We start from the raw sequence: 27,342 nt of genomic DNA, 5'->3' as shown, positions 1-27,342 counted from the left end.
GTGCCAAGCATGGAAATGCAGAAGTCAAAAAAAGGAAGAAAGGGTAGAGAGAGAAAATATAATATTGCTGTGACTCTGCCAGAATAACATGCTGGGTTAAACCTACCCTTGGACACATTTTTATCCAGGACACCATGGGATACAGCCAGGGAGGCAGGATTTGGGGTTGGGTCCTTTTGTGTGGTTGCATTAAGAGTAAGATTCCCATTTTATTTTGATTTAATAAGCTAGTTAATGCATGTTAACAAAATTAAAAGTCATTATTAAAGGCAGATGTACTGGTGTATGAATAGCTAAGCATCAGCTTTGCCTTTAGATGATCTGCAGCTTCAGCGTATGCTTCTAATAACCAGCTGTCACTTACCAGCTATGTGGTAACTCTCCTATTAAATCCTAAACGGGCATATGGACGTTACATTTAAAGTAGTACTTTTCCCCCTCTTCTGTCTTTTCCCACACACAACTGAGCCAACTCACGAATTTCCTGCAACGTTTTTTCTCTTCGTTAATGGGATGCATGTTGAGATCAGAAGGGCCAAATGATGACCTGTCTTTTTGGTTTTATATCCATTTGGAAAAATTCATATGACTCTTCGTGTGTCAAGAGAGTCATAATACATCCCAGATGTCTCAGCACTAATTGCACTTTTTCTACTAGATGCTGCTAAGCTCCCCTGAGAAGCCCTTCAACCACAAGTCCTGTTTGTCCAGTGCTGCCACGTTCCTGAACAGCTTTTCAGTAACAGGCTGGTGAGCTCAGCTCTTGGATGAGCCACCACCAACAACCCAGCACAAACACCTCCTTAGTCACAAACTGCATATTCAGAGGATGCTGGAAACCAGGGCACTGTGGGGCTTGCGAGAAGCAAAATCTGTTTCTGTGATGGGAGCGGGGGCGAAGGGTTAATCAATCTCATTTGCAAGGTTCTAGTAGGACTACAGTAAAAAAGCCACCAAATGCAAACAGTGCTTGAAATCAGGAAAACACTTCCACCTTCCATTGTTTTTCACATCTTTTGCTTTTTAGCTGAGGCAAATGCAATTACCAATACAGGAGGCAGTACCTGTACCTTCCAGCATTGTGGTCTCCAGTCAGGAGCAGAGGGGACAGAGGGGAATTACCTCTCCTGGCAGGTCACCCCTGACAGACTGAAGTTGCTTCAGCTGAGCGGGAATAGCAAGAAGGGCCAGTTCTACTCTGTCCTCGTGGGGTCCAACATTAAGACTCGGCTCACGCAGACCACTTCCCGCTGGTCCCATCCTTCTTTGACATGGATCTATATGTCCTTAATAGCATTTGAATAGTTAGCATGGTTGGCTGGAAGGCAGGGAGGAGAAGTGCAAGCAGAGGACCAGAGAGCCCTGGCACTGCAAAGTATTAACATTGCATTAGCATGGGTCAGTCCCTGAAGAGTTGGGGGCAATGATGCTAACAGGTCTGTTCCCTGCTCCCCCACCCTTCCAGCTCCCCGTGGTGATTTAGAACAAGAAATATGGAGAATAGGAAACAGGGCCCCATGCTCCCCAACCAGGTGCTTGTGGTGCACCTCACCTACCCCAGCATGGTGGTATTTCCATCACACTCCTGAGAGCTGCTGTGCAAGGTGCCTCAAGTGTCCAGGATGCTCCTGTAACTCCCTGTTGGTGCTTTTTCAAGGCACATGCTGTGCCAGGCTCCCTCTCCCCATCAGAGGTCAGCTGGAGCAGCAGGGAGTTACCAGCTCTCACAGATGCCCCCTTTGAAGGTACCACTTCCCAAGCATACCTCTAAGGATGCCATCTGGGAGATGCTCCTGTGCTGTTGCTGCCCCTGCCCAGGTATCGGCCACTTGCACCAGGCAGAAAGTAATGTCAGCAGGCCACCCGCTACACCAGAAAGCCTTGCCTTGATCCTTCCTCTGTGAGAAGGAGCTGGTACCCTCCTTTGACTCCATTTTTTCCATCATTAGCAGACGGAGCTGGGACTTGTTACACACCAGATAAGAACATCTGTGTATATGTTGCTATAAGGTCTGCAAGAAACAGAAACAGACCCTTCCTTGCACCCCATGGAGATGAACAGCTGGACTGTCTGCCCCAGGCTATGGTCACTGCTGCCCTGGGAAGCGGAGGAGAGCATCAGAGGGCTTGCTTTCCTCCTGTGCTCTCCTCTAGGCACTGCTATCAGCCATAAACACAGGATATTTGTGGTCTAAACTTTCCTATCCTTATGTCTGAAGGTCCTGTACACTGTGCTATCAATCATCCACAGAAATATTAAGCTGCTGGAGAGCTGACGCTGTCATGTGCTATGTTGATTCACTTGAGGATCAAGTGTCTCAGCGAAAGCAGGAGCAGAGTCCAAACGTGGAGCCTCCCCCATCCCTGATCTCATTACGACCCTGCCACGTGCACAAACCCCTTTTCCCTCCAGGTCTCTCTTCCCACAGCACTGACCACAGCTCATAAATTAATAAGTGCATGTATTTTTAAAATAAGGTTTGTGGTGAGGGAGACATTGAAGATGAAGTGGAGCGGGGGGGGGGGGAGAGAAAACAAAACCAACACATACAAACAGTTCAAGCACTGCAAAATGTTTAACAACATGTAAGTCCTTCAAAGCCACAAACCCCTTGGCCCTTATCCACTGGCCGGATTTGCTAATAGGTTTACTGCCAATGCCAGTGTGAAAGGCAGTGGTGCACGAGGACCCAGAATCCTCTGTTCTGCCTCCAATTATGTGGCAATTTAAAACTCGGGAAAAAAAACCCCAGCCTAATCCACAGTCATTCTTTAATCTTGTGCAGCTTATTAAAACCAAGAGGACAAGATAATCCACCCAGGCTGGCAAGTTGGAGGCTGCTCATTCTGTCTCCAGAAGAAATCAGCTCATGTTTTCTCCTGAGGGTCCCAAGAGGCTCAGAGACCAGAAGACACTGACAATATGTTACAGAAAGGAAAAAAAAAAAAAAAAAAAAAACCAGGAAGGTAATTATGGAAAAAGTTCAGAGGAAAACATGTTTCTGCACAGCTGCTGAGGGCGAGGAGGAGCTGTACATGCAGCAGCAGCTGCTGGCTCCACACTCCTGGTCATCAGAGGACCACACCGGAGAGGCAGAGCCAGGGCCGGGGCTGTTAGTGGGACGGGCAGCTCCAGTGATTCAGCCTCAACAGCCTGATCTACAAAAAGGCTGAAGAAGAGAAAAAGACTCCATGTTGCAAGCTACACAGCTGAAGAGATCTAGGCTGGAAGGGTCACACAGAGGGAAGGAGCTGGGCGGGGTGGACCATTACGTAGGGCACTTGCTCAGCACTTACATTCACATCCCTCTCTCTGTCACAGATTCCCTTAGGCAAAGGATGGAGGTGGTCCAGAGGGACTGACATACCCAGAGGGACAGCACAACAGTGCATGGCGTGACTCCAGGTGCTGGAGAAACCAGGCGGACCAGCAAACCTCGTGGAGCAAAGGTGCCAATGGCTCCGCTTCCCTCAAGAGAGGTGGGAAAGAGCAGATGGCAAGGCAGCAATGCCTTCACTAATGCAATGGATGAAGACATATGACAGGATGGAAGACGATCATTTAGGGCCACTACCACTTGGACAAAAGAAATAAAAGTAGCTTTATTAGGAGAGTGCTGGAAGTCCTCCCTGGAGCAGCAGGGATGAGTTTGGATGAACAGCGAAATTTCTGTTAATATTATTAACAAAGACAGAGAAACTATGAAAAATACTCATTCTGGGAGATTAACTTCCCAAACAAAAAACAGAAACAGCAACAGTAAAAGCCCACACATCCTAGCTGCAACAGTTAAAGATTTGAACAGCAACCGTAGATGCATCACCAAGACGTGATAGTGTTTGAGGCTCAATATTGGTGAGTGATAGGAACACTGTGGAAGAGCTGGAACTGGAAAATAACCTTGGACAGAGTGATTTATTTAAAACTCGTGCCTTATTTTAACTTATTTTAAACAGAACAGACAGATAAACAACGGCAGAGTGCTGCCTAAAGGTTCCTGGTTTCAAAAGGGCAAACCCAGTCTTGGATATAAAAGGGAGGCTCAAATGTCTTTGAACCAAAGGCAAAACTCCCTGGAGACTGTACCCCAAACATAGAAAAAATATTGAAGGAGCCACTCCTGAGCAGCTCCTAACTTGCTGGAATAAGTAGAGTAATGGGGATAAAAGGAATAAGAAGAGAGTATAGAAAGGGAAATGATTAAGCAGCAAAGACAGCAGGTTTTTAGGGGCTGGGAGATAGAAGGGATGGAGTGAGAAATGCCAGAAGTCAAACTGAGTTAGACCTGGGGAAGGATATTAAAACAAATAGTGAAAGGTTCTCTGGCCATACAAACACAAAGATAATAAAGACAGAACAAGCAGCGCTGTGATGCAGGACAGGGGAAGAGAGTTCACAGAAAATCTAGGTGAGGTCCCAAGACTAAATGAATTCTTCTCAGCAGCTCTGGACAGGGACAATAATTATAAACATATGAACTTAGCTGGGTGACCGATACGGAAAATGTACTTACCAGGGCTGAGACAGAAGTGAAGATCCAAGACCTTCCTGTGATCAAGTCATGGGGCCAGGTAGCTGCCAGCCCAAATTCCTGGAGGAATTACCCTATGAAACGACAGGACTGGGATCAAGGGTTTTGATAAATCCACCAGTAAGGAGGTGGAGAACATAAAATGTAGCACCTGTAAGTAAGAAGGATGAAAAAAAGGGAAAAAGCAAAGACTGGGGAGGGCTGTGAAACGTGGGGGGTGCCAGGCTATCCTGTTTGGGATTGCTTTCATTTTTGTCTCACTTTTTGTGTTAATGACTGATCTTCTAGATAAAGAAAAATATGCATTTTAGTGAATCATTTAATGCAGTGCCATAATGGGAAGTGATTTAGTTCTGGTAAAGAGGATGAAGCTTAGCCTAGGCAATGTAAAGGCAGACTGGGATTTGGTGGAGAGGCAGCTGTGGGCAGGGAGGGAAGGGGACAGTTCAGCTGCAGGGAGGTTAGCAGGGGAGTTCCCTGCAGAGAGGTCTTGGGACTTGCCCTAGTCAACAATTTCCCTAATGAGCTCCTCTTAATTAAACGAGCCCATGAGAAGCAGGAGAAAACCAGGGAAGATAATGTGGATATCACACTGGAAGCACAGCTGGAGGATGGCTCTATCCCTGAAGGAAACTGTGTAGCTTTCAAGAATTTCTACAGCAAATGGGGAATTCATGAGTTGAAAATGACTGAAGAAGAAAAGACCCTGCTTGTAGGAGGCAATTACAGGCTGACTAGTGAGATATAGCCGCAAAGCAGGCAAATTTGATCCTAAGGTATATGCAGGGGAGGGTTTCCAGCAGAGGTGGGCATCGCTCAGTTCACGAGATAGATAAACTAGCCAACCACTCTCAAGAGCAGCAACAGATGCAAAGAAAGGCTGCCAGGATAACCAGTGGATGCAAGAAGCGGGGGCACACGAATTTTTGGTTTATTTGGCTGAAGGAGATGTGATTGCTCTCTCCATCCCAACTGTAGTTAGTAAACAAGGGAAAAAGAAATGGAAGTGGAAGGATGACATGGGTACTAAAAATACAGAAACATATCTAAGCTCAAAATTACACCTCACCAGAGCAGGAAGGCAGCTAGGACAAACAATGGAAAAAAAGGGAGGAAAGATTTTTAAGATGGTGCCTGCTAAGAGTATGAAAGGGATTTTATGAGGTGGTTCCCAGCTGGGAATTTGGCCAGGGTACTGGGGTTAACACACCCACTACTCTGAAAAGTACCGAGGGATTTTCAGCAGCCAGAAATTGCCAAAACCTGGGTTTTAAATCTCCACTGCTGAAACGCAACTATTTATTCAGAGCAGTTCCACTTGAGCAACTATGTGAAATGCTGCTCTGAGACTCTCAAAAGTCTCCTGGGGAGCAGGCAAAAAAATACATATATTCTGTCTGGAGCTGATTCTCTTTCCACACTTCTCTCCCTCTCATCCCTCTTCACCACTAACAGGATTTGCATCAGAGCAGCCCAGCCCTCGGAGCTGTGCAGCTCCCGGCCCCTCTCCCTGAGCCTGTCACACTGTGGAGATGTCACCTTTGGACATTCAAGCATGAGGAGTGGGGTCCCAGGCAGCCAGGGGGGACTTCGGCCACACAACACACACCTCTGTGCCCCTCCTGGCAAGCAGGGAAAGAGTTCAGGCATCGTGGGGTATTGTACAGTTTAGACATGTCCAAGAAATACCAGCTAGGAGCAGATGCTTTCAGAGCTATTCAAGACTTTCTTAATAACATAAGCTTACCTGGAATGAAAGAAAACTGAGCCATCTCCAGCCTAAGCCAAATGAGAAGGTACCAGCGTGCTCAGTGGTTCCCAGGGAGCAAAAAGCTCACCTTAACCTGCACCATGTCCTTATGCACACGCTATGGGGAGCAGCCACTTTTTGGGAGATCCAGGTATCCCAATGCCCGGGCGTATTTTTTCTGAGCTCAACATACTGTATTTTCTTGCAACAGCCACCAGACCCTGCAAAAAAAGACTGCTCAGCCAGGGCTCTCCATTTTGGGGGAGATTTTTTTCTTTTTGTCACTTCTTTTACTCCATATTATTTGTGCCATCTGCTCGATGATACTAGTGAAAGCTTCCATACCAAAGCCTGGACATGAACCAACAAGCGTTGCAAGTCCTCCCATGCCAGCAGTGAGCAGCGTCCACAATATAGCATGCAAATGCCAAAGCACCACGAAAGAGCAAACCTGAGCGGACTTAATCCTCCTCCAGCTGCTCAGCTCCTTGTCGCTCATATCTTGCTGCTCAGTTTGGCAGCGGGGCTGACCCGAGAGGGAAGCCCAGGTGCTGGGAGTGGGGCAGGAGGCAGAAGGGTGCTCTGCAGCGGGCAGCATAGCTCTTGTGCCCACAGGCATTTGTGTGCCGCCAGGCAGAGAGGTGGACAGGAGCAGCTGAAGCAGCTGATACACAGAGGTTTAACAACAAAACCTCCCGCTCCCCTGCTTGCTGCCTGCACACTTCAACTCTGAGCCCATAACTCGGCATGAGAGCAGGCAGGTCAGTCCCCAACGCTGTGACTCCTAAGGCTGCCAGCAAGGTGAGGCACAGTTGGCACTTATCCTCCCTGCCCCTTGTCCAAATGACATACCTTTCCAACTCCCTCAGCCTTGGCAGGGGCTCAGGAGCCTAAACCCCAACAGGGAAATGCCAAGAAAACTGCATGGGATGCTAGTAGAAACATGCCCAGTGGTGCTACATCCCAACCCATAGCTGGCCCTTTGCACTTGCACACTGACTTGCACAAACCAGGCTGCCATTGCTGCGCTGCACGCCACGCACGCCGCCTGCCATCCCTCCCCGTCCCCAGCCTCCTGCAGCCCCCACGGGAAAGGGAACAGGAGGGGGCCAGGCTGCCCGGTCCCAGCCCTCACCGGGTGCCTGGTGGTCCTCACGGGGCTGTCACCCTCCTCGCTGCCCACCGCACACGCGCCCCCTCCCCTTCCCCTGCCCTTCTCCGCTTGTTGCATGAAGGGCGCGTTTGACCTCAATCTGTCTGCTCGGATTAGAGTCCAGAGCCGTTCCCCTCTGCGGAGCACAGAGCCCCATCAGGGCTGCGAGGCCGCATCTGCCACAGTGGGTTATTCAAGGGGGCTTCAGCGAGGGCTGCCGCTGTCGCAGGGCAGCGGGGGACACGGAGGTGTGAAGGGGCAGGGCTGGCTGCACCGTGCCGGAGCCACCACTCCTGGCTGCAAAGGGGAAGAGGCACCGTCCCACGCAGCTCATCTTGCCTGAGAGGCGGAGGCCAAACGGAAAGGGTTAAGAGGTGAAGTAGGAGTGGGGACTTCTTATTATAACTGAGTGGAGGTGGCTGCATGGAATAGGGGTCCTTAGGGTCTGCAGAAGTGTTTCTTTGTAGTACTCCAGAGACACCTACAAATAAAAGTCAATCAAAAGGTAAGTATATAAAATGCAGCAGGGCCCAGTCTTTGGCCCAAGACAAGTGACACAGCATGGCTCAAAACAGCTGCACTCTACTCCCTGTTCCCAAAATCAGAGTGACCTCACTCAGACTGCTCTCTGGGAGCCCTTGCTGGCCCATGACATCCCCAAAAAGACCCTGGACAGGAAATGAGCTCCTTCAGGAACCCTTTTGACCTTCGCTGCAACATACCCGGTGCCACCAGCACCTTCTGCTCAAGCTGGAGCCCAGCATCACAGCAGAGATGAATCCAAAGGAAGGACCAGAGGGAGAGGGGAAGGTGCCCTTCATCCCCAGGTGGACAAAAAGGGCAGAGACATTTGCACAAGGAGCTGACTGGCCGGTCTGAGAAGAAGCAGAAAGACGACAGCTGCTGTGACACCCATCACATGCACACAGCCCAGAAAACTGGTCAGGAGGGGAGGGCAGCAAGCCCTGGAGGCCTCTGTTGTATTGGTTGAGGTTGACAGGCCAAGTCTGACAGCTCTGCATGCTGTCACCATCTATTGCGTTGCGTTCCCTGAAGGACGACGGGGTGAGCACAATGCCCAGAGCCCCGACAAGTGGGCTACCAGACAGCCCCTGGCACAGCCAAGAACTGTCCCCAGCTGCACATGCCTCTCCAAGTCAAGCCTCTCTCCTCTCTTTCTTTTAGAAACACCAGCAGAGGTATATCCCCCTGGTCAGAGGACAGGTCTGCTGGCAGCACCCAACCCATCACAGCCATTCTGACTACATCACAACCTGAGCTTCAGGAGGGACCATCAGGTCCACCATCACAGTGGTCAATGCCCTGGGGACACGCAGCTTCACCACGAGATGAAGGTTGCAGCCCATCATACTGCACCAGTGTGTCCTGCACCACAACAGCTGGTTAACACAGTGCCCAGAGCTGGGGCTGAACAGCGGTATTCAACCCATGACCAAGCACATAACTGATGGCTATGGGGTTCATGATGTGAGAAGGATTCCACTTACTCTACAGACCAGGGTCAGCTGAGAAACACAGGTTTAGCTTCTGAAATGCCTCAAAATCTTAGGTGCTCAAGTCAGACATTTCCAGTCCAGTCCTCCCTGATGGGAAGGAGAGGTATCAGTGCTGGAGGGAGAAGCTCTGCTAAGTCCCAGCTGGTCTATCCATGTCCAGAACCTCCAAGACTTTGGCCCATCCAGCAACAAGGACATGTTACAAATGTAAACTGTGGCTAAGACGCACTTCTCTTGCAGGAGGTGCATTTTAGTACTCCTCCATTGTTTTTTCTCACTCTGTGCCTCACACTGTTTGGAGTCACTGCTTCTCAGACTAATAGTCCTCAGGTGGAAACCCAAGAGGAAACCCTGGCCAGGCTGGAGATGTGACAGATCTGACTGGGTTAGGAGAATCCACACTCCACCCACTCCCTGCTCACCTCCAAGGGGAGAAGCCACCATCTGCCCTGTGGTTACAGCTCTGCAGGCAGAAAACCTAGCACAACCGCAGATGGACGCATGCCACTCCGAGACTGCGCAGCTCCGCTGCTGCCCAGCCTGTCCGCTCTGTCCCCGCGGCCACTGAAGTTCAGCCAGCAGCTGGGGTGCGTGGTGACATGATGGTGCCATGACGGAGGCCCAGCTGCAGCTCCACGCTGGAGGACAGCCTTGCTGCGACGTCCTGGGGCATCAGCAGCGAGGAGAGTGGCACATCCCTCCAGCTGCCCTGACGGCTGGCCTGGCTCTGCTCTCGTTCCTCTGCTCCTCTGACTCTGCCCAACCCATGACCCTACAACCCAAAAGCCTCCTCTTATTTTAGTCCAGTGACACAGAAAAACAGCCGTCAGGATGGGGGGAAGGGGTCAGATGCCAGTGTGGAGAAATCCTCCGAGTCATACACACAAACAAACGCAAATCACTGCTTCTCGTGGATGTCACAATAAGTAGCACAAACCGTAGCTGCAGGAAAAAAATCCAATAGACACCAATTAAATGCATGACTTGACTGCCTCTGCCATGGCAGCCAGTGGTGGCTTGCTGGTGGCAGCGGAGTATCACCGGTCATTGCTGACACTGCTGAGCCTCTGCCTCTCCCAGGGGATGCCAAGGACGGTCAGTCTCACTGCCTCACATGCCTGCGTACCAGCTAACTTATCGCCAAGTACACCATAAAGCTACTTATGTCCTGCCTTAAAAACAGGGGATCGTCACCTTGTCATGAGCCCACATCTCCCTGGAACATTAACAGTGGGTGGACCCAGTGGAAAAAATCTCATTTAGGCTGCCCAAAATCTGGGCTAGCACAGGCAGGGGTATGCCTGCTATTGCTAAGTAGAGTGCTACGACCAGGGCCAGCACTGCAAAGGTCCTGCCCCATTCCTTGACATGACAGCGAACAGGATCACCCCATGCCAGAGATATCCAGAGCAGCTGTTGGGTGGCAACGTGGGACAGCCAAGAGAAAACCCACAGCCCATCCCCAAGCCACAGTTTTCCCTTGCCTACCTGCAGTGATGCTGCCATCTGCTTTAGACATCCCAAAGACGACTCCAAAGAGTCGCACTGGTGTGATAGCCACAGCAGTATGGTGCTGTGCAGGGCAGCCCAGCCACAGCATCCCCAGCAGCAAGCACTTCCAAAAATGTCCCTCCTGGTGCTGGCAGTCAGGCACCGGGTATCGCACCACGGCTACCCTGGGCATCTGCATCGCTCTGCAGCGGGAGCACTTCCCGGGGGGGCTCTGGGCCCCACTATTCCCCATAGCACTGATGTGTGCTCCCCTACGGCCTCCTGACTTGCCCTCCACACTGCATCCAGCACCCCTGGACAGGAGTATTTAGTGCATCGCAACCACATCTGCAAGACAGACACTTCCCTCCTCTTATTTAAGCTGCAGCCACTAGAGGGTAATCCAGTCCTCCGAGTTAGATCAGCTCCTTGCTTTGATACAGTGGGCAGCAGGTAAGTGCCTGAACCCCAGCAACTAATTACCAGGTGCCTTTCAACAGCCCCTGCTTAAATCAGCATCCATGCCCCCCACGGCGAGTCAGAGAGCCCTTCTGGCTACCACTGAGCTGCAGAAGCTGGAGAAGGCACCCTGATTCAATGCTGCGCGCTGGGGTGCAGTTGTGACTCTCTTTCTTCCAGTTGGATGATGCCACTCCTCCAAGCTGATTAAGAATAGTACAAAATAATAACACTAATAATGAAATAACATTTTTAAAACCCACCATAACCCTGAAATCTTCATTAATTATGGATTTTGCATGGCAACCGTTACTAAGAGAGTCTCCTCTGAAACTGATGTTCAAAGAACTTTACATCAAATCTTCAAACAGCTGAGAAGGTTCAAGCTACAAAGTCGAAACATCTGTTGCTTTCCATGCATTTTTCAATGGGGAGATCAGAGAGGAGAAAAAAGTGTACAAAATAATCCTGGTTCTGCTTTATTATTTAAATACAATGACAGCCTATGATATACACCCTGCACAGAGAGAGAGAAAGCAAAAATGAAGGCAGAGTGTTATACAGTTCTACCTACTGGAGCCAAAAATATAATATGCTTCCATTTGCTTTAAATTTAGCCCTTCTGGGAAATGCTCTATTAACAGCCCTGGGGGATGAAGTCTAAAACAGGAAAAGAAGGGCAATTTCTCCAGCAGAAACAATGAGCTGACAGTCTCATCCCTCCTCCGACTGCCATGGAAAGCCCGGCTATGGTGGGAAAGTTGGGCGGCACGGCTATGGGGTGCACCTCCCAGCTACATCTAACACCACCTCCCTTCATCGCAGCCAGCAGGGAGCAAGCAGAAAGGGTTGTCCTCTGTGCCTGTGGGAAGGAGCGAGCAGACGGGGCTGTCTCCTAAAAACTGCCTTCAAAACACACTTTCTGCACTCAGCTTTTTGCCCTAAGGGCAGACAGAAATCTGGAGACCAGTGCCTCTTCACATTGGACCAGTTCCATCTAGTGAGGTCTTTTCAAACTTTTCATTTGAAAAAGCTAGCATCTTTTTACCCAAAACCAAATCTTTCAAGCCATAAAACAATAACCGACATTCTCAACATTTTCCAAGGCTTTGCAAAATATTTGGTGTCGCGTAGGATCAATATCGCTTTCAGTGTAACGTTGACACTTTTTTGTTGAACAGCGAGAGGAAATTTCTAACAACATTTGGATTAAAGACCTCAATTCAACACACAGCACAGCAACCTTTAGCCAAGGTACTCTCAGAGATGTGACCCAGAGGTTTGCAGGGTCCCTGCACTTGTGGTATTTCAGCGACTTTCCCTGGAGCCTCAAGCATTGCTGCATCGTAAGACCAATACCCGATGAGAGGTTTGCCAGCAGACAAGCCCTTCTTTAAGTGGGAAAACTGACTTCAGCTTTCAATCCATATGTTTTGGGGGACTGCTGCCCCTCTGAGGGCTGTTGCCACTGCTGGGTTGGCAGAAACCTGGTCTGCCACAGGTAGATTCACCTAATACCAGGAACCAAGACCAATTAGCAAACTTCAGATGAAGAGCTGGTCATGAAGGACATCTGTAGCATGAGGCTGGGAATGGCTTCGTGGGTCACTGTACCAAGTCCCTGCTGTCATAGGCACCATGATATATTATCCCTTAGTAAACATAAAGCTCAAACTTTTGGTTCAAATCCCCTAAAAAGGAGGGTGGAGTAGGTGTGAGAGAGACTGACTGGCTCCCAAAAGCCTTGTGAACCTGAGGTTCACAACTGAGCCCCCTCCCTGCCTCGAACCCATCCTAAAGCATCAAAACTTTCCTCAAGGCACAGTTTTCTCCTGCTCCTGTGGCAAAGGTGAGAGTTCCCCCCCCATGCTTCATCCCTTCCAGGAGGAAGGTGTCAAACTCCTTCAAAGAGGCTTTTTCTGCCCAGAGAGCCTGCCTTCAGCCCCAGTGCGCTTGGAGGCAGCCGAGAAATTCAGCTGCTGCTGGCTCAGCACAGGCAGGGATGAATTATCAAATGCTGCTCCTGAAGGCATGTAAAATGTCCTAGTTGTGGTCACACTGAACTCCTGGCCATCTTCTTGCTTTCAGTGTAATTTGTAATTTCAATTTGGGCCCCAACAGTTCAACAGCCCTTGAGGCTTCGTTGGGTCAGAAAGATCAGAACAAGAGGAGGAACAAGGAATTAATGTTTTCAGAGTACTCTGTCCCGGCAGCTTTCCCAGCTCCCATCTTACCCAGACTCACCTGCCCCCCCAGGCAGCTCCTACCCTGTAAATCCCATCAGGTTTCACCGACTCCTGCCCGTGAGACCGGCTGGCAGCGGTCAGAAGCAAAGGCTGAAGCCAGTGCAGAAATTTCCTCCTCCCCAGGCAGTGCATTTCAATTACCACAGCGCGGGCTTCCAAGTGGATTTATCAAACTGGGCCTATAAAGCAAATTGAATAATCTTGTGCTTCAGACCTATAAAATATAAGTATTATACTTGAAAGTACTTTGACAAAGTAATAAAGATGGAGAGTGAGAGAAAGGAGAGAGGAGAGCAACCAGCTCCTTGCTAATGTGTTGTAACCGAACTGAATCGATGCCCGGCTCCAAGGTACCTCTCCATTGTGGGAGCCGCCGGGGCGCATCCAGCTGTGAGACTGCATGATCTGGGTGGAAAGCTGATAAACCTTAAGATATAAGGCTGTTTGGTCACTCATTTTGCCCAAGACTGCTTTCCTCGCTGCTGAACCTCCAGATCACTCCAAAAATAAGCCCTGGGGAGAGAGTTGGAGATAACTGAGGTTCCTGAGACTTTGGAGAGGACCTTTGGATAGGAGTTCAACACCCCTCTGAAAACAGCATCTGTGAGCAACCTGGTCTTCACATCTCTGCTGAGCAGGACCAGTAGAAAGGGGATTAAATTGCAACAAGGAAGATTTAGGCTGGTCAGCAGGAGAAACATAGTGAGCGTGAGCATGGGGAAGCCCTGTTGTATGTTGCTGGTGGAGACTGCAAACTCGCAGTTGTTTCACAGAAGCAGTTAAGGGAATATCTCACCACAGTTTGGGACAGAGAGAACACCGATGCATTGGGCAGGTCCAACATGAGGTCTTTCATTATACTAAATAATTTTAAAATTGGGGTACCAGGCTTCGTGAGACACACCAACAACCCTGCTTCTTTGGGAGCTCTTCTGCTCCAACCAGTTTTGCAGACTTTCCAAAGCTCTTTTTTTTAACCCTGTCCCTGACTGTACCACTAACCCTTACCTCAGGCAGACTCTTCCCGTAAATCCTGATCCTAAAAATGAACACAGGTTCCTCTCCACAATGGCATGTTGTCCTTCCCCCTACATCCACAAGACCCTACGGTCAGAGGGACCTCCCAAATCCTGGACACTGTAACACCATAATACTGAGATTAGCTGGGAACATCTGCTCTCTCTAGCATAAAAAGACATCCTCACCCTGCCAGTACCAGTGTTCATCATTTGGTATCCAACGGTAGGAACAGCGCTCCAGGTTTTGCTTTCCTGAATCCCAGTTCACTCCCTGCCCTCCATCAGCCCCTTGCAAACCACACTAGCACTGAAGACAAACCACCTATGAAGGAAGCAATGCCAAGAGCAACCACCAGCTGTGACAGACCAGACAGGACCTGTAACCACAAATGAGCAGCAAACTACAGAAAGGGCTTAACTCCTTGGCTCTGCCTCCATCCTACCTCTACAACGCTTACGTGACCCAGGAGCATTAATCCAAGAAATGGAGCCACGAGGCCTCCTTCTCTCCCTCTTCCCAAACACAAACACATGGGAGCCGACATCGCCACATCATGGATTTCTAGCTGGTAAGTCTGGAGTAGCATGCTCACGTACACATACCCGAATCGACAACACACATTGCATCAGCCCACGGCCCTCGCAGCCCTTTGGCTCTAGCAAGCCCTACCGCTTGGCAGGGCACCAGCTGAGAACCACATTTCCACCCAGGTGGGACACGTGCCCAACCTTCCACATCACAGCACCTGGTGTTTCCCCTACAAAATCAGCACACGGAGCTGTGAGGCGTGATGGAGCGGGGTGGTAAAATCCAGCCAGCCTTTCAGAAAATTAAAAATAATTATCCAGCCTATGAATTTGCCCCCGTGATTCCCCATCACAGTGAAACCCCCTCTGGCCGTCCGCTCGAGCTCAAGCAGACATCAGGCCCCTCTCCCTTGCTTGTTATTTACTCTCTGCTCGCTGCCTTTCTTCTGCCCCAATGACCCCACTGTTCACACATCCCTGCTCCGCCTTTAACCCTGTTTTGGTTTAGGGTCTGATTAACTCTTGATGCTGAAGGTTTTCGCCATCAAAAGGCTTTGTTGCCATGGTAACTGCTGGGGGGGATTATTCAAACCAATGCGTCCAGCCAGCGCGGGGTCAGCAGGATGGAGGAGCCTCCAGGGATGCTCGAGTCCCACTCCCCGGTGCCCATGCCTCCTCCCTGCCTCCTCCCTGCCGCCAATTACTGCAGATGAGCACCGAAATCCCGCTGCCCTCTTTAACTCCCTCTCTGCATTAGCACCAGCTCACGCACTTTTTTTTTTTAACTGCTTTTTTTTTTTTTTTACGCCATGTGTCACTAATTTTACTCATTTTCTGAGTTTGTCTAGAATAGTAAAAGATTTGATTAGAGCGTTCCCGGTTTTAATTGTAATTAGGACAGTCATTGTACGAGCTATAAAAGGAAATTGGGCTACCGCTGAGTGGAAGAGCCCCTGAGAGAATAGGAGCTGCGCAGGGAAAATTTCGTTCATAAAAAAGGAAAAAAAAAATCAGTTTGGGGAAGAAATAAAACTCCAGCTCAGGATACTGTGACAGCCAAAGTGGTCCAGGCATCTGGGATCATAACAGAAGTGTGTTTCCTTGGGATTTCAGCATGGATCGTGAGCGGTTTCTTCCCCGCTGCAACCTTCTGCATGACCTTGGGCGAAGCAGCTCTGCTCTTGTGCCTCAGTTTCCCCCACTGGGACCGATCTGGGTGGTCTGTGAGCTAATGACTAATTTTACAATGTGCATTGCGATCCCTTGTGATACAGGAGAGGCGAGCACTGAAATAACCCACCTGGTCCCCATCACGTACCAGGAGCCACCTTGCTGGTGGCACCACGGCTGCTGAGGGACACCGCCTGCAGCCAGGGGACAGCAAGATGCCCCTGGCCACCATCCAGGTCCCAAGGATGGACATTGGACATTTCTGCTTTTTTCCAGCAGAGGGAGGGGAAGGCCAGTTCAAGCCCGTTGCGACGGTATTAATGCTGGGAAGAACACCTAGAAATAGCATGTGCAAAGTCACACCAGTCATCACCTTAAAAGCCCCCGGAGGAGTGGGACTCCCCCAGCCATAGCAGCACCCCGGGGTTTGCCAGCCTGGGGTGACCTTGCTGGCCACCCATGCCAGGCACATTGTGGTGAGCCACCAAGTCATCGGGGACCAGAGGGACGGGTGAGACGCTTATAGCGGTGTTTCTTGACTGATTTCACCAGGTGGAGAAATTGCTCTTGACAGTGAAGATTCCTGGTCATGGTCTCCAGCACAGCCACCAAGTCCCACTGCCAGCCCTTCCAAAGGGGGAGCATCCGAAAAGGGGCAGCTGGCCGTGCCCAGAATCATCTCACCCACCCACCGCCCCACGGCTCTGCAGAGGGGGTGGCTCATGTCTCCGGAGCTGTCAATCCGATGTCATAAAATTCAAGATAAATCAATTTTCCCCCTTCCCCCCACTCTAATTCCACCAGGGGAGACAGTCGTTTTCCTGAAGCAATAATTTGCCTCAGTTAAAAAAAAAACAACAGTGAAGCTCTGACTGCTCATGGCACATTAATGTGTATCAGCCGTCGCCTGCCACCTCCTAATGATCCCACCTCCGATCCAAGCCCAAAACTGTGGGCTTTTTACCACTACATTTAAAGGGAAGAACAAACATAAACCAGTCGCCTCCCAGCGTGACTGTGATTTTCATTAGTCCAGGCGGGGAGAGGAAGGGAGTGTTGCTCCGCTCGGCCCTTACTGCCTTCACAATTTATGGATTTTTTTTTTTTTTTTTCTCTTCCCAACAGCTCAGAAGAAACTTAATCATCACCTCTGAGTGGGAAGAAACCTCCCGTTGTATCTTTCAACTTGCAGGGCCACGTGATGCTGCTCTGGCCTTTCCCATGCAACGTCTGAACCCAGCATTGTAGCCCATGTTATATATATAATATATATAAAATATATATATATTAACTTGCAGCCCATGTTAATATTCTAGCTGGATTTTCACTTATATTATATTCATAGTTATATATTTTATGTGTGTATTGTATTTATCTATATATCTATTATGTGTGTGTGTGTATATATGCTGGTCAAGGAACATTGTGGGCACAAGAAGACGGAGCCAAAAGCCTCTCTCCTGCGGGCAGTGGTTGCTCAAGGGCCTCCTGTGCCCCTCAAAGATGTGGCAGGTCCCTGTCCTGCAGGATTATGGAGCTCAAGGGGCAGCGACCTACCTGGGACAGCCCAATTAGCCTGGCTTCTCTCTTCGTTTGCGGGTCCCTGGGATGGGGGTCGGCAGCATCGCGGGAAGGACCGGGGCTGCCCAGGGCAATGCTGCAGGAGGGGAAGGGAAGGAGCAGTCTGGTGCTCTCTGCACATAAGTGGCCAGATTTGGCCATTAATGAATTATGGACTCATCAGCTGGAAGAGCAGCCCCACTCCCAGCCCAGCTGCTCGGTCCCAGCTCAGGAGCTTGGGGCTGATGGGCGAGGGAGATGTTCCTGCCAACCTTTCGGCTAAGCCTGAAGAAGAGGATGAGTCTAACAGCGTCTTTAACGGCTCAGCCGCCCAGGGCTCAGCCTCTTGGGCTCTGAGCACATCCGTGGTGACACCAGAAGAACACAGGCACTGGGGGGACATCAGTGGCAGGTAAAGGAGGTGTTAAACCCCCCAAGTCAAACCCGCTTGTCTTTCTGGAGCGAAGCTTACCAAAGGCAGGAGGATCTTTACTGGCAGTTGACACTCACACCATGGGCACGTGGCTGTCCACGAGTGTGTGCCCAGGGACGTGAGCATGACACATCCCCGTGCTGCAGGCCGTGGGTCCGTGTGTCCTGCACCCACCTCACGCTGAGGCAGCGCACAGCACCGAGCACACGATGTTTTCTGCAGCAGCACCGCTACCATGTGCGTGTCCTGGCCCTCGCTGCATGTGTAAGAGAAACGACGGAAGGATTATATAGGGAGACCCAAAGGCAGGAGAGCATCTCCACGGGGCTGGAGAGGACAAGGAGGTGCACAGGGAAAGTGCAAGACCACAGCAATGCCGCAGGGATAGAGGTCTTGTGCAAAAAGCCCTGGATGAGACCTTCAGACCCCACACGGGTGCCCTGGGATGTGCCACTCACCTGGAGCCCGAGCTTGGGTGAGATGATGGCGTGGGGGCCTCCAAGACCCCCAGGGTCGGCCAGGGTGGCCATGGGCTGAGGGAGGTTTGCTCCTGTGGGGATCGGGCTGCCTTCACCGCCGAGCCCCGGCTGGCTCCGGGCAAGCTGCAGCTGCTGCAGATTCGCTGGATTACCGCCGTCTCAGGCGGCAGTGGTATATGTTATTGCTGGAAGGTTCACATTTTATCATTTAATCAAATAAAGTGCATTTGTGGATTACACAATCATTTGCAGGCCTTGATAATCTTTTTCTGCTTAGCTCTGCACTAGAACTGAGGAGGCAAACAAAGACATTTGTAGCTGTCGTTGGAGGCCCTGGCTTCGTGCCAGCAGCTCTTACTCCTTGGGAAAACTGGTGCAATTTGTATTGAAGAACATCCTGGCGATCGTGAAATACTAGGTATTTATTTATAAGCTTTTGTTCCTTGGTAAAACAATAGAGCAAATATTAAGAAGGAGGAAAAAACATAAAATCCTGCCTGCAAAGGGCTCAGAGTAAAGCAACAAGGTCCAGCAAGAGGGTTTATGGAGACAACAGCATGTCCCAGCTGGGTGCCAAGGTCATCCCTTTCCCTCTCTGCACCCCACCGCAGCACACGGATGTCGTCCAGCAAGAAATTTCAACCCAAAGCAGGAGAGGATCCATGGCTGTTGTCCCCAGGGAAGGCAGGGAACCCAACAGCACCAAGCCCCCTAGGAGGGGAGTCATCGAGGGGACAAGAGGGGTCGGCTTCCCTTTTTGCGCTGGTGGGGGCTGCGGCGGGAGGGAGCGTGGGGCCCCCTCCAACACATCCAACGAGGATGTGCCGCCACAGAAACCCAACCCACCTCTTTGGGGAGTGACTCTCATCCCCATGCCTCGAAAAGACCCCAAAAGCAATGAAAGCCCCAGCACATGTTGGACTGAAAACTTTTGGAAGTGTTATTTAAAGAAGTTTCGGTACCCAGCAGAGCACTCACCTGCCTGATGCTCAGCTGCCCCCGGCTCCCGCGTAGCCGCCAGGACAGTGTTTGCAGCCACAATATTTGGGGAGATGAGGGTCTTTTTCCCATTGCCCTCAGTTAAATCCTTCCAGAAACCCGAACAAAATTCAGTTCCAATGTGATCTTCTTAAACATTTGAAAGGTTGGTGAAAGAAAACTTTGGGGTTTTTTTAAGGTGGGGAAAAAAAAGATCAAATCAATCTTTGGTTTAATGGCACTATGGCTAAGATAGTGGAAGTACTATATACTTGCTGCTGATTGTCTCCTTGCTGGAGAGTAGGAAAACTGTGGGAGAAAACAGAGAAAACATCCAGTTTATACAGATACTAAACACAGAGTCAAGATGCATTTACAATCCACCGCACACAACCAGCCCTGCCAGCCCCAGCCCCTCAGGAAACCGGCCCCAGGAAGGGAAGATGCTAAGAAAAGAATTAAGAATAAAGCAGCTTAGTTTGTGTGATTTTGGTCTGCATGCTGGGCAGAGCCCCGACCCCACAGCCCAGGGGTGCAACCCCCAAACTCACCTCCTTCTGCCTGGGAACGTCCCCCAGCGTCACCGGGGAAGGCCACCACCGTGAGGAGGGTGCTGTGGTGGCCGGCTGCTGGCCTGGGCTTCCTCTCCTGGTGCTTTGCTTTAGGATCCTGCACACCCTATAATGCAGTTTGGAGGTACCCAGAGTTACAGGGTGACGCAACGGCTTTGCAAAGCTTAAAGACCAGGAGCTGGAAAAGAGGATGCCCTACAGCTTGCAGAGCCAGCCGAGACACGACTGCAGCATCACCCTGCCACCGTGCACCTCTTCCCCACATCCCCAAGCACTTGTGCTGTCACCCCATTATGTCCCCGTGGGAGGAAGGACCAGGGTGGCCAAGAGGCAGAACCGAAGCTGTCCCAGTCCCGGTCGGCGCCTTTTGACACCGGCGAGCGGCGCGGCAGCTGGGCAGGTATTTACCTCTTCTCATCTCACCTCTGCTCGCAGCGTAACAGCTTCAGCTCCTCTGCATCTCATCAACAGCTCCGAGCACTTTGAAAGGTGACAAGTGAAATCCAACGGTTTAAAACACTTCAATAGAAGCCGCCCAGCAAAGCGGCTGATGGCGAAGCCCCCTCCCGCCCTGCATACATCCTCCACCCAGTCCTCCATCCAGGGCCACTTTGGGGCTGTGAACAGCCACAGCTCAGGGTCCCCGTCCCCACATACGCACCCCGCCAGCCCTGGTGATGCTCGCCCATCCCAATGCCGTTTTACATTGTGTCACCCCGGCGCTGCCGCAGATTCGGCTGCTGCTCCCAGGAATGGCCCTTCCCCAAAGCCACCCACCTCTCCTGCCTGCATCGCCCCCAAAAACACAGGCGAGACACCGGCTATAGCAAAAATGTTTAATCTCTCCTTGATGCGTGTGTTTATTTACAAGTACTAAATCTGAAGAACATTAAAATAGGAAATAGCAGGATATTTACACAATCAAAGGGCATTCGACCAGCCACGCTGGCCTGTTGCTTCAAGTCTGAAACAATCACAGAAAGGTAATCAGGACTCCAGATTTTTATTTTTTTTCCCCATTTAATTTTTTAAAACTATTAAAATTCTCTGCCTTTCGCCAGGTCCGCATTAGGTTTCGCCCTGCTTTCTTAAAGGACAGCTCGTTGTGCGCTTTGGTCGGGACAGGGTGAGCCTGGGGGGGACCCTGCTACCCATCCCCCTGCTCGCCGTCCCGAGGCTGGGGCCAGCCCCAGGGGTGGCACAGGGCTCCGTCCAGAGGGGGACACCAGGGCCAGGCATGGGGGACACTTCCAGGCTGGGCTGCACTTTTTTTTTGAACCCCAAACTGAAAAGAAAAGGCAACGTGAGCTGAGGGAGGGCAGGGAGGGACCCACTTGCTGCAGCGGTAGCGGAGCAGCCCGTGGGGTCCAGCTGCCTCCGACGGCGAGGGGCAGAGCGGGAGCTCCCCAAAACGCAGGCTCAGAGCAGGGAATACTTCTCCGTCTCACCCCGTTTTGGGACACACGCGTCAGTCAGAGGAGTCCCGCGAATGCTTTCCAGCCTCTCGCCACCTTTCCTCGCTCCGAGGCAGGGTTAGACGGGGACTGCCAGCCTGGCTCTGCCCCCCGCCAGGCTGGGGCGAGGGAGGAAGGACGGGCTGCCTGGCACGATTAAGGACGCTGGGCATCACACGAAAGGCAAAGGTAGCACCAAGAAGCGCCTGAGGCTGCGGGCAGCATTGCAATGCCCACCCCACCGACCACCACCCTCCCCGTTAGAGGCAGCAAGGGGACCCCGGAGGGGTGGGGAGGTGCTGGGGGATCCTTTGGTGGAGCAAACCGCAGACACCCCAACGCTCCGCAGGAGGAAGCCAACGGGAACCCATCCCCAGGACCACACCACGGGCTCTCAGCATCGTCATGGGGCGGCAAGAGCCAGGCCAGAGCACAAGGGGGACTCAGCAAGGGGAGCCCAGAGAGCACAGCCACACCACGGCACTGCCAGCCTGCCTGATGTGACCCCCCCCACCGCCCAAATCCAACCCAGGCCCACCACGGCCAAAAATCTCGCCTGTCCCTCCAGCCTGGCCGAGGGAGTACCCACAGCGTCGCTGCCGGGAAAACAACAGGCTCATCAACCCTCTGCTCATAACAGTGCTTCCAGCCCTCGTTCGCCAATGAGGAAATTTTCAGGGGGATGCTTTTAGAAACAACTCTCCATCCTCTCCAACCAGCAACGGGGAGGGTCCCACTGTCCCCTCTCAGTCACCACAAAAACTACGCGTTTGGCTCCCTCAGTGACCACCGAAGCTCCCCAAGACGCTCTTACCACTGCGACAGGCAGGGCCCACGCCACTTTCGGACAGAGACTTCAAAGCAACAGCTCCCCTTCCGCTGGATCGCAAAGGCCACCGATGCATGGCCGCCATCCTCCGGGCTACTTCCAGGACCTCCGGCGGCGGCGCAAGGAAGAAGCTTTGGGCCAACCTGGCACCAAAGGGAGCCGCGGGCACCCCTCTGCCCCATTGCAGCGGCAGCGAATTCTGCAAAGGACCCCGGGAGGGTTTTGTCCCACCGGAGCGCCCAGGGAGAGGCTGGCAGCCGGCGGCGGCCCCGGCGCGGGGCGGGCAGGCACACAGCTGTCCTTTAAGGCTCTCCGAGTACCACATTTGAGATGTGAACCTCTGAATTTTTTCTTTTTGCTTTGATTTTTTTTTTTTCTTTTGGACAAGAAAGTGACAAATTAATTTCAAATAAAAAAAAATAGATAACAGGTCTAAACAAACCTCTAATATTCAACACTTGCAGTTTTTTTGTTTTATGGTTTTTTTTTTTTCTTCTGTTTCTTAAAAAGATCAACTCAGACTAAAATCTAGCACAGTCATGCAACAGCCCACAGCTCTCAGAAATCCAGCGACAGCTCAGGGTTCGTAGGTTTGGGACACAGTTATTACTTTTTTTTCAAACATAGTTTTGCTGTTGTGGTTGGGGTTTTGTTTTTGTTTTTGTTTTTTTTGTAATCAGCATCTTCTCCTTTCCCTCCTTATTAAAACAAAACAAAACCAAACAAAATTACAACATAATGAGAGATGCGCAGGCTTCAAACGATTGTTCTGCATGGTGAGAAAGGCTTGGAAATTTCTTCCAGACCATTTGGTATCCTTTTTTTTTTTTTGTGTAGTTGTTGTTTTGTTTTAACTGGCTGTGTAAATTCATTTCATATTTATATTGGTTCGATTCTCCTTCAGTTAACTATACAGCACCCCACTGGGGCATGAGAATTAGATTGTAACCACATATATATATATACAAACTTTTCTTCTTCTTTTTAATTAAAAACTTCATTATTTCATTATTTCTCCCTCTCCCCCCCTCAACTTGCGATTTAAGGGAACGGACAGAAATCAGCTGGGCTTCTTTCCACTTGGATTTCGACAGCCACCCGCTCCTGGCAGAGTTTGGCCCCGTCTGCCGTGGCCCAGGCAGCGACGGGAGCTCTCGGCACAGAAAAGGGAAGGGTTTTGCTCATTTTTTTGGAAGTTTTTGGTTGCCTGCTGCCATTCGGGGCAGCATTCGGCACCTTTTCATCTCTGGAAAGCACAAACCCGCGAGGATCTGACATTACGAAGGGAGCAGCCGAGGGAAGAGACCTCAGGTTTCCAACGAACCCCCCGGCAGGGCGGAGGCGGCGGAGGGGAGATGGGGTGACAGCGAGGAGAGAAAGCGGGAGAAAGAAGGAAAAGACAGAGAAAGAAAGGTCAATCTTGGGCGGAAAGTCCTGCACACATTTGGGCTTCCCGGGTGGAGGAGCGGGCGACAGCCCCATGGCGGCCGAGCATCCCAGTCCCTCCGTGGGCTCGTCACCCAGCGGGGTTTGCCAGGGGGATCCCGGTCGGGAGACGCGGATGAGCTGCCTCCCCTTTCCCTGGGGATTTGGTCCCTTCCCCTGCATCAGCACAAAACGATGATGGGGGCTGGGGGGAAAAATAAAGGGGCTTCGTTAAGGCTGCTCCAGCGCCAGGGGATTTGCCAAAAAACCCCAGGCTGGCTCTCCACGAACCCTCCCGACATCCCCCACGGCCCCGCAGCCATCCTCCGCCCCGCATCGTCCCGGGACAGGCAGGGGCAGGCAGCGCTGCCCAGACCTCCCCGCGGCCACTGGACCAGCAAAAGGAGGACGAGCTCAACAAAACACCAACCATCTCTCAGCGATCCCCCAGGAAAAGAAAAACCAACCTTGGGATCTCCCTTCCTCTCTGACCATGACCTCCAGAACCACTCCAGCAGCATTTAAATAAGAGCATCTATTCAGCTAACAAAACTCCCACCTTTTTTTTTTTCCAATTTTTTTTTTTCCGCACTAAACAACATTCAAATAAAACATGGCACAGGACATATTTTAAGAAATATCAAAGCTCAGGGATTTCTCCCTTTCCTGCCCACCCCCACTGCCCCCACCCCCAAATCTCCCCAGCATCAGTCCTTTAGCTTATTTTTTAAAACCGTTTTTGTTAGTTTGTTGCAAAAATTTAGCATCTTTTTTTTTTTCCCCTCCCATTTTTTGTTATAATTTTTTTTTCTTTAAATTAAAAATTTTGTTTGTCTCGTGTAAATTGTGCAAATATAGCAGTTAACACTAGTGGCAGAAGGCCAGAGAGAGAGAGAAGGGGGAAGAGACAGAAAAAGAGAGGAGGAGGAGGAGGAGGAGAGGGGGCGGACAGCTGGGGGGAAGGAAGGGAGAGCAAGTCAAGTACAGTAAAAATAGGAGCCCACCCACCCTCCCTCCACCAAAGTAACAACAACATCCAAACGCCGTCCTAGAAAGCCCCGCGGTCCCGACCCTCCTTCCTCGCGGGCTCCGGGGCTCTGCCCGGGCAGGGGATGCCCAGCGGGTCCATGGGGCAGGCGACCCCCTTCTCCTCTGCCCGGCATCGCCTCTCTGCAAGGTCCCTGCTGCATCCCGGGTGGATCGAGGGGTTTGGGTGTGTGTCAGGGGGTTTTATCGATGTTGCTGCTGCCGTCGGGATTTGTTTGTTTGTTTGTTTTTTTCCGCTAAAGCGCGAGGTTTCCTTGTTCGTTTGTGGGAAGCGTGCGGAGGCGCGGCGGCTCCCGCGGGTCCGGCCAGCCCCAGCCCCAAAGTCGTCTTCTGCCCGCGGCTGCCGCTGGCCGGCCCTCCCTCCTGCCACCTCCGCTGCCCGGGATGCTGGCACCACGCCACCGCCTTCTCAGCTGCTTAAGGCCATTGTGTCGATCGCCTGCTCCAGCTTACTCCTCAGCCGCTGCCTCCGGGCCTGCTCGTCCTTCTCCAATGCAGCTAAAATCTGGGGGAGAGAGGGGAGAAGAGAGAGTGAGGAGATGCCCTGCTACCCAAAGTGGCTCCTTGTTGCCTGTGGCCACACTGGCTCATCGACGGCATCAGGGCACGGGGATGTGGCCCCATGGCAAGCGGGGCGCATTCATTCCCGTCCCTAACAGGGCCAGGAGGCGCGAGGTGGAGGACACCGCTCCGAGCGCTGCCACCCCGCAGACAGAGCCTCCCAGGACCCCCAAGGGGCTGCAGTAACACCAGGGACCTGCTTAATACTAACGAGAAGCCAACTTGCACATGGGGAAATGAAGAAAACCAACACCCATCATCAAATGGAGGGTGAACCCCAAACCCAAGATGACACCTTCCCACCACGTCTGTGACTCCAACAAACCTGTAACGTCCTAGGGAGGCAGAGGCTGTGTTTCAGAGACCATGATCAAGCCGTGAACTGGTTCCATGAGCACAAAAAGACCAAATCCATGAGGCTTCAGCTGCCGCCAGTGGTAAAACCCCGCTCATCTCTCCCCAGGGTGGACAACTGGGGGGCACTGGGGTGATGGAGGGGGACACGAGATGGATGCACCAGCAAAGCCTGCCTCGCTGGGAGCCCGCAGTCCTGTGTAAGGGGTGCACCCACAGACATCCAAGGATGACCTTCCTCCCTTGAAATCCCCTTTCTCTAAACAAGCTCCTGGCCGTGATGACAGATCACAGGGTGGAGGGACGGTCCCCTGCCCTGTGCTGGATGCAGCCATGCCTCCAGGGCCGGGGAAGGACTGGCGGCAGCGGGAGGGTGGAGGTCGAGGCTCAGAGTGGGGAGAAGGGAGTAATGAAGCATAAGACAAAGGGGCAGTTGCCCTCCCAGCAGCCAGGAGTCTCGTCTCACTAACATCACGCCAGCAGAGCAGAAAAGCTGATTTAAAAAAACAAACCTGACAGAAATCTCATCTCCTCGGGTGAGCTAGTTGAGAGAGCAAATTTTTTGCAATTAAATATCAAGGCATCCGTCAAAGGGGACTTGATTAACCATTTCATTGGCCACATAATTGGAAACAAACTGTTGTATAATTAATAGACTTACTAGGAGGAAGGCAAAGTCCATCAGGAGCCCTACAGGTAACTTCTTAATGGGGAATCAGCTCCCTTTGATTAAGAGCTGCTGCAGCGCCGGCGGGTTGCGGAGCGGCGCGTGAGGCATGCTGTGCAGCATCCACCATGCTGCCATGCAGCAGCCTCCGGCCACCGACAGCTGCTGGCTCTCCACCAGGCTTTTTTGGGACAGGACCAGGCTGGTCCCTGCCTGCTGGGACAGTAGGAGATGCCCGATGGGGAATCTGTTCCCAAAGGAAGGGGGAACACTGCATCTCGACACTGGTGCCAGCTCCCTACGAGTGGGAAGATTCGCCAGCGAGAGCCAGGCACATCTGATTTACCTCCCTTGGCAGCAACGACCCTGGGCTGCAGCTGGACTCACGAGAACTCACAGATTCTGCCACAAAACCTGCTGCTGGGGACACTCCCCCGCCATCCACCTCCGCCGCCACTGTCGGCCGTCACACTACAGGCAGAATAAAATAACTATAATAACCCACGTGCCTGAAAGGTGGCTGAGCTGGAACCAAATGAGATTGGTCCAAGAAGTGGAAGAGGAGCTTCCTCCGCCTCTCCCAATAAGACAGCCGTATCCTGGGATGCCGAGGTGTCGAAAGATTCATAACCTGTCCCTGCATTTATTTGCTCCTTTTCTATCTCAGCCTTATTGGCAACAATGCAGTCAAAGGAAACCTGTGCCGAGCATCGAGAGACACCCAGGTTTGTCACCTGCTGTAAGGAGCCAGGACCACTGATTACCAAGATGCAAGTACCCAAATGAAAATTAATTATGATTTTCATTCACAGCCAATGACAGCATATTATTGCACTGAACAACAGGAAAAATTATTCTCTCCCATTTTGCATCAAAGCGGGTGCAATCGGGCTGCATATAATTGTGCTTAATGAATGAAAACAAACAAAGGGAACAGCTGCGATTTATTAATCCTATTACAAATAATAAAAGAAGTTCCTGAGAGCTGTGAACACACTTGCGATGCTCAGAGAGCGGGCAACAGCAAGGTGCTCAACAGATGTCAGGCTGCCGTTAGCGGGCAAGAAGAGGACCTGTGCCCCTAAAGAGCAGCTCGTTAATGCCACACTGTCCCCTCC

General features: G+C 51.4%; 1 protein-coding gene across 3 annotated transcripts in view; it reads right to left on the bottom strand.

The window, feature by feature from the left end:
* Positions 1 to 24,617: 24,617 nt before the first annotated feature.
* The window catches only part of PLXNA1 (plexin A1), a 120,760-nt gene continuing 118,035 nt past the window's right edge, over positions 24,618 to 27,342 (bottom strand). For all 3 annotated transcript variants that reach the window (XM_087744426.1, XM_087744427.1, XM_087744428.1), the window contains exon 32: positions 24,618 to 25,147. In XM_087744426.1, coding sequence (XP_087600552.1) covers positions 25,052 to 25,147 — 96 coding nt within the window. In that variant the 3' untranslated portion in view covers positions 24,618 to 25,051. The remainder of the gene's footprint in view (positions 25,148 to 27,342) is intronic.

Source organism: Nipponia nippon, unplaced genomic scaffold (assembly GCF_047370975.1).
Source record: "Nipponia nippon isolate SJK-2023a ecotype South Korea unplaced genomic scaffold, ASM4737097v1 scaffold_9, whole genome shotgun sequence".
NCBI classification, from domain to species: Eukaryota; Metazoa; Chordata; class Aves; order Pelecaniformes; family Threskiornithidae; genus Nipponia; species Nipponia nippon.
Note: the sequence above shows the minus strand (reverse complement) of the source record. Positions and strands in the feature narration are given on the sequence as shown.